The sequence below is a fragment of the Xenopus tropicalis genome, chromosome 1 (assembly GCF_000004195.4).
Source record: "Xenopus tropicalis strain Nigerian chromosome 1, UCB_Xtro_10.0, whole genome shotgun sequence".
NCBI lineage: Eukaryota > Metazoa > Chordata > Amphibia > Anura > Pipidae > Xenopus > Xenopus tropicalis.
The window spans coordinates 82850267-82857843 of NC_030677.2; the positions used below are offsets into that span (position 1 = coordinate 82850267).

Below are 7577 nucleotides of genomic sequence, written 5' to 3' on the forward strand. Positions count from 1 at the left end.
GCATGCTCCAAGTGCCTGACAAAGTTCAGGGAGGGCCAAGCTGATCCGCTGTGCTCCGCTTGCGGCCCTGCTCAGACCCATACTTCCAGTACCCAAAATCCCTCACAAACGGTTACAGTTTCAGACGGAGCAGTACATGGCTCCTCTACCATGGAACCCCAGACCCCCAAGGGCCTTCCAAGGGACCAGGCTGGGCGCTCACCTTGTCTCAATCCCTATCCAGCCTATAATGCATACCGCAATTGGCGTCTTCTCTAGATAAGATGCTTGCCAAAATGGCCACAAGCGCTGATGCTACACCTAAACGCAAACGGTCTTGTTTAGCAGAAACATCCCTTAAGGGCTCTTCCATCTTCTGATGAAGAGATCAGCGAAGGGGAAATCATTTCCTCCCCTGGCCTCTGATTCCAGTGAGGAGGACATGATGGCCACCACAGCACCTGGGGTGGAAAACCTAATTAGGGGAGTCCTAGAAACCCTAAACATTCAGGAGGACGAATCAACTGAGAAAAAATCCTCCATTCTGTTTAAAAGACAACGTAAGACCGCGGTAACATTCCCAGCTCACGAACAATTACAAAACTTGATTCTCGAGGAGTAGAAAATTCCTGACAAAAAGTTCCAAGTCACTAAGCATTTTTCCAGGCAATATCCATTTCCTAAGGACTCATTAGATGTGGAGCACTACCCCAGCAGTGAATGCCCCTGTATCCTGCCTGTCCAAGGTCACTGCTCTCCCAGTCCCCGACGCTTCAGCTTTCAAGGACCCAACTGATAAAAGGATGGAATGACTACTCAAAGCTAACTTCCTCTCTACCGGCTCAGCACTAAGGCCCATACTAGCCTCCGCCTGGGTCAGTAGGGCAGTCGAGACATGGTCCAGCTCTTTACTACAGACCATTCAGGAAGACGGTCCTAAGGACACAATTCTCCAATTGGCCTCTTATATCCAGGAAGCCAACCAGTTCTTGGCGGATGCCTCCCTTGACGCGCCAAGAGTTATTGCAAGAGCATCCGCTCTCTCTGTTGCCACACGAAGGGCTCTCTGGTTGAAGATTTGGTCAGCTGATCTTAGCTCTAAAAAAATCTTATATCTATCCCATTTCAAGGACAAATTATTCGGTGACGAAGTAGAAAAGATAATATCTCAGGCTACTGGGATAAGAACCATTTTTCCAAATTGGGAAAACCCGCATGGCAATCCTGCAAACAAGTACCAAAGCAGTCAGGAGACAAGACGCTTCCCCCTGACTACACTCAGGCAGTCACAAACACAGTTTTGTCGGTTACGCCTTTTTGCAGAAACCTGGTCAATGTTCGTAGACGACACCTGGGTGGTACAGGCCATCACGACAGGCTATCGATTAGAGTTCCACCATGTCCCTCCAAGGCACTTCTTCATGTCAAAAGTCCCAGTCTCAAGCCTGAAGAGACGAGCTTTTCTCTCCATAGTAGAATTGCTGTGCGAGACGGGAATCATTGTACCTGTTCCGGCACACCAGAGGTTCCAAGGCTTCTATTCGAACCTATTTATCGTTCCAAAGAAGGATGGGTTATTCAGGCCAATCCTGGATTTAAAGCTTCTAAACAAAATGGTAGTTTACCACAAGTTCAAAATGGAATCCGTTCAATCCATCATTCGGGCACTGGAGCCAGGGGACTTCCTGGCCTCCTTGGATATAAGGGATGCGTATTTACATGTCCCTATCTTCCCACCATTTGCATTTCAAAATCTCCACTATCAGTTTGTTGCTCTGCCGTTCAGACTATCCTCGACACCAAGAGTCTTTACAAAGATCATGTCCTCCATGGCGGCCTACCTTCGTGTTCGGGGTGTGTTCATAATGCCATATCTGGACGATCTTCTCATCAAGGCAAGATCCAAAACCCTAGCAAAACAGAACATACAGTTGTCCATTCTGAAGCCTCCATTTGTTCGGGTGGACGATCAATTCGCAAGTCATCCCTAGTACCCAACCAGGTCATGCCATTCCTGGGTCTACAGTTTCACACAGCTCTACAGAGGGTGTTTCTTCCAAGGGAAAAACTCAAGTTACAGAGATCTATCAGACTACTTCAGTCATCAGTAAGTCCAACAATCCAGACATGCATGAGAGTGTTGGGGATGATGGTATCTACCATGGAAGCAGTCGCAACTTCATTTACATCCTCTACAAACAGCAAATTCTGAGACTTTGGAAGAGATCTTCCCTATACCAGAGGGTAACCCTTTCAGAGGAGACGCAGAGATCTCTAGACTGGTGGCTAACCCCCAACAGACTGAATCAGGGGAAATGCTTTCTGGAACTATCATGGCTGATAGTCACAACAGACACCAGTCTCACCGGCTGGGGAGCAACTTTTCAGGGTCGCTCAGTACAGGGACCTTGTTCACAGACAGAGACGTCATTACCAATCAATATCTTGCTCTTCAGGCAAGCCTACGTATTTCCCCCTCTCCCCATGTTAGCACGGGTGTTACGAAAGATTGCCAGGGAACCCTTCACAATGATTTTGGTTGCTCCCTGTTGGCCCAGGAGGTCTTGTTATTCCGATCTACTAGACCTATTGCTGGAACCCCAAATTGTTTTGCCCTCGTACCCTCACCTTCTTACTCAGGGTCCACTTTTTCATCACAATCCTCAGCTATTCGCTCTTGAGGCGGCAAGGATTCTCCAAGGAGGTCATAAGGACCATGATCAAGGCACGCAAGCATGTCCAAGATGTATCATAGAACATGGGAATGTTACCGAGCATGGTGTGAAAACGAGGAGATTCAGTTCCCAGAATTTAGACTAGCATGGGTTCTACAGTTTCTCCAAGATGGCCTCCAAAAGGGTCCTAGCCTCGGTTTCCTAAAGACCCAGGTATCAGCCCTGTCCATCCTTTTCCAGGAAGGTTTAGCTCTCAAGGAAGACGTTTGCACCTTTCTCCAGGGAGTTTTTCGGGTCTCCCCTCCATTCAAACACCTGATACGACCATGGGACCTCAATCTGGTACTGTCAGTTCTTCTGGACGGTCCTTTTGAATCCCTAAAGGAGGTGGGACTAGAACTTTTCACTTGGAAGACTGTGTTCCTGGTGGCAGTATCTTCAGCAAGGAGAGTGTCTGAGCTGGGGGCATTATCACCCTTTTTGATTTTCCACGAAGATAGGGCGGTACTTCGTACAGTTCCCGGGTGCCCCCTCAAATGTTGTCTCATCTTTTCATATCAATACTAAAATTGTGTTACCATCATTCTGCAACAACCCAAAGAATAAAAAGGAAGCTAGACTGCATCGGCTAGACATGGTCAGAGCTCTTAAGGTGTATGTTTCTTGGACAAGATCCTTTCTAAAAACAGATACATTATTCCTTAAGGGGCACGTAAAGGCCTTCCAGCCACAAAAGCCACGCTGGATTAAAGAGACAGTGAGACATGCCTACAGGGTGCGACAGAAAACACCACCAATAAAACTTAGGGCTCACTCCACTAGAGCGATTGGTACTTCTTGGGCTCACAGAAATGCAGCCACGGCTGACCAAGTATGCAGAGCGGCCACTTGGTCTTCCCTGCATACATTCACAAAATTTTACCATTTCAATACTTTCCTGTCTGCATATGCAGCCTTTGGCCGAAAGGTGCTCCAGACAGTCATTTCCTGAAATATCAGAGTTCTCCCTGCCTATTGTGGGCAGCTTTGTTACATCCCCATGGTCCCTGTGTCACCCTAGATGTGAGAGAAAAGCAGGTTTATGTACTTACCGTTAAAGCCTTTTCTTTCCAGTCATAAGGGAGACACAGGGCTTCCCTCCCTGAACACTTCTACAAATGTTTGCCTTTGGTTATGTTGAGATTGTGGCATACTCAAGTACATTTTGGCAAACTGTAGTCTTGCTTTTTCATGTCTCTGTGTCAGCAGTGGGGTCCTCCTGAGTCTCCTGCCATAGCGTTTCATTTCAATGTCAACGGATAGTTTGCGCTGACATTGATGCTCCCAGAGCCTGCAGGACAGCTTGAATGTCTTTGGAACTTGTTTGGGGCTGCTTATCCACCATCCGAACTATCCTGCGTTGCAACCGTTCATCAATTTTTCTCTTCTGTCCACGCCAGGAAGATTAGCTACAGTGTCATGGGTTGCAAACTTCTTGATAATGTTGCGCACTGTGGACAAAGGCAAATCTAGATCTCTGGAGATGGACTTGTAACCTTGAGATTGTTGATATTTTTCCACAATTTTGGTTCTCACGTCCTCAGACAGTTCTCTTCTCCTCTTTCTGTTGTCCATGCTTAGTGTGGCACACACAGACACACAATGCAAAGACTAAGTGAACTTCTCGCCTTTTTATCTGCTTTCAAGTGTTATTTTTATGTTGCCCACACCTGTTACTTGCCCCAGGTGAGTGTAAAGGAGCATCACATGTTTGAAACAATCTTATTTATACACAATTTTGAAAGGGTGCCAATAATTTTGTCCAGCCCATTTTTGGAGTTTTGTGTGACATTATGTCCAATTTGCGCTTTTTTTTTTCCCCTCCCTTTTTTTTTGTTCTGTTCCAATACACACAAAGGGAATAAACATGTGTATAGCAAAACACGTAGCATATAGCAATATTGTGAGAAATACTTGATTTTCTGGAAAAATTTCTGGGGTGCCAACAATTCGGGCCATGACTGTATTCTCCGCGTGTGTGTGTGTGACTTTATACTGTAAACTTCACTGGGGCAGGGACTGATGTGAATGATGAATAATCTCTGTAAAGTGCCATGGACATATCAGCACTATATAAATACTAGGAAAGAAAGAATAATTATGTATCAAAATGTTTACACATAATTAATTTGCTAACACTAGCCTTATTTGCACCTTGACTGTAAACCATGGTAGCCAACCAAAAGTTTGCTTTCATTGTTTGTTTTATTGATCAAAGCTAATCAATTATTGGTTGCCATAGGTCCAAAGTATTTTACAGTCACACTGATCTTTTTATAAAAATGGTAGTGGTGTTTGGTCCCTGGACATATTGATGCATCCCGCCCACATGAATTTAGCAGACCACACAGCACTTGGCAATGGAGACCATTTATTGTGCCAGTGTGATAAGATATAAAACAGCCCCACTGGTACCTTTAGGTATAGCCTACATTATCTAGGAAACTCCTCAGGTGTGTGTTAATAACTCTACCAAGTATTGAACATTGCATATCAGTAATCCAGTGCTGCCGTAAATATTAGGAAACAGTTAAGCTTTACCACCACAACATTTAAATCAGTAAATTATATAAAAATATTTTCCTCATCATTAGCGCTTAGTAATACAAAACAATAATCAGTTATGTCAGTAATATCCGTAAATAAAATCAATAAAAACTTTTGTTTTTACAGGCAATATGTACAAGATAACGAATCTGCTAAACGAAGATGCACTTCTTATTTTTACTCAAATTAAAGGTTGATAGTAGCATAACCTGAACAACAATGTGGTTGGAATGGGAAGAAAAGAAAACTATATACAGACTATATATATATTTTTATATATATTTATAATTCTATATATATATATATATATATATATATATATATGTAAAAATTGTATATAGTGTTTTGTACAGTTCTGTTTGTTCACATTTGCTCTATGTATAAACAATGTATATAAAAGAACAAGTCAAGTGATATTCAATGTGTAAGTTCCCCCACAGTGATTATAATCGCTAACCTTGGACCCCTGGCTGGTGCTCCTTTCCGCAGAAAAATGCTCTCTGCAGCTCTACTATTCCTTGAGCATGGTGCTACCATAATTTCCCAATGCACCCTGAGATTCTCAGCACTGCTCCAGATTCACACATTTTGCAGTAAAATAAAAATTGCAATTTTAAATTTGAATTTCAGTTTTAACGCCACTATTCATGCATGCTCTCCAGGACAACAGAGAGAATTGCAGAGGTGTCTGCAAATATGCCATTGTTGTACTCAAGGAATAGTAGTACCCTGGGCTGCTGCACTTTTCAGTGGCCAGAAGCTTCAATCTTGGATCTAAGGGTAGAGATTATTCACTGCAGGGGATGCCAGTCACATGACATGCAAAAGAGAAGAAAGTTTTACATTGAAAATGTGTGATTTTTCTTGAGAACAGCACTGAAACAGTAATATTGTAAACAATAATTAAGATCAGAAGTCTTTCAGTAAGAAAAATCAACAGTTGTATCTTTCTCTCATGTTTATATAAAAAAATTTAAAATGTTTGAAATTGTTTAACTGTTAGTTTTGTATTTATAGTGTATGTTTATATAAATGTTTTTTGCATCTAATAAGTTTTGGGAATAAACTGAATCCAGGTTTCACAACTTTTCACAGGCTTCAGAGTAATCCAAATTCTGTGTGTTTAGCAGAGTAGAATCTGAACCCTTAACGATATTTTGCTCAAATTTGAATACAGAATCTATCAAGTTAGGTATCTGGTATGGAGCTGGTCTTCTGCCAAATCCAAAACTTGTGGATCAGTTGTACCCCCGGCTATGTCAGAAAATGTTAATACTAACTGTTTTATTGTCAAAACCTTGACTCATATACATAATATACTTTGTTTCCTTAATTTTTTTGCTGAAATGTTCTAGCTGTTACGAATTGCATCTTAGATAAATCTGCTTGGCAAGTGAGTAAGTTTTCTCAACAGCCCTTCACTTGGTATAAATACGCAAAAAAATTAAAGGAAAGATGTTTGTATTTGTCCCATTTGTGTCTGCTCCTACCCTGATTTCTTTTCCTAGCGTACTTACTATATGCCTCCTTAAAGGAGAAGGAAAGGCAAAGTCACTTGGGGGTGCCAAAATGTTAGGCACCCCCAAGTGACTTTAATCACTTACCTGGAGCGCAGCACTTCCTGCTTCCCTTTCCGAAAATGCCAGCGATCGGCGCATGAGCAGTAAAGTGAAAAGCTGACTTTTCTGTTAAAAAACAGCACTGCGCAGGGAACCAGGAAGAAGGAAGCAATCGCTGCTACCCCGGGCTGGTGCTGTTCTCTCCGAGCAGGGGCACCAGCCCAGGGTACAAGGTAAGCGATTAAAGTCACTTGGGGCTGCCTAACATTTTGGCACCCCCAAGTGACTTTGCCTTTCTTTCTCCTTTAAGTCAACTAAAAAGAACACAGGTTTTTGTGTCATTCAAGCCCATGACAGAGAAGTTTTTGTTTTTTTTCGATGCAATATTTTGCCAGTACATAATGTCAGAGTTAAGGTTATATGGATTTCGATCCATATTCAGTCAAAATAGAAAATGCATAAGTTGTCAAGTCAGTGGGAATCGTTTGCTTTTTGGAGGACTATGAGAAATTATATCTGCTTTTATAGAGCCTGTTTGCACACCATGTTGTTCTGTCAAATACATTTTTGAGTTTTCTCCCTTAACTAAGCTAAAGATAATGTCCGATATGTGTTTTCCATACTTAGGGGCCCAATTTATTATGCTGTGTGAAATGAAATTTGCCGAAAATACAGTGTAAAAAGCTGTGTAAAATAAATGGAGAAGTTCAGCGTCCACATGCCAGATTTTACACTGTATTTTGCACAAGTTCCGGCGGAAGAAAAGCACGCAAAAATT

General features: G+C 42.5%; 1 protein-coding gene across 3 annotated transcripts in view; it reads left to right on the forward strand.

Annotated features, from left to right (window-relative positions):
* The window catches only part of cenpc (centromere protein C), a 57570-nt gene extending 50857 nt beyond the window's left edge, over positions 1 to 6713 (forward strand). For all 3 annotated transcript variants that reach the window (XM_012955392.3, XM_012955387.3, XM_002936462.5), the window contains one exon: positions 5367 to 6713. In XM_012955392.3, coding sequence (XP_012810846.2) covers positions 5367 to 5430 — 64 coding nt within the window. In that variant the 3' untranslated portion in view covers positions 5431 to 6713. The remainder of the gene's footprint in view (positions 1 to 5366) is intronic.
* Positions 6714 to 7577: the final 864 nt, after the last annotated feature.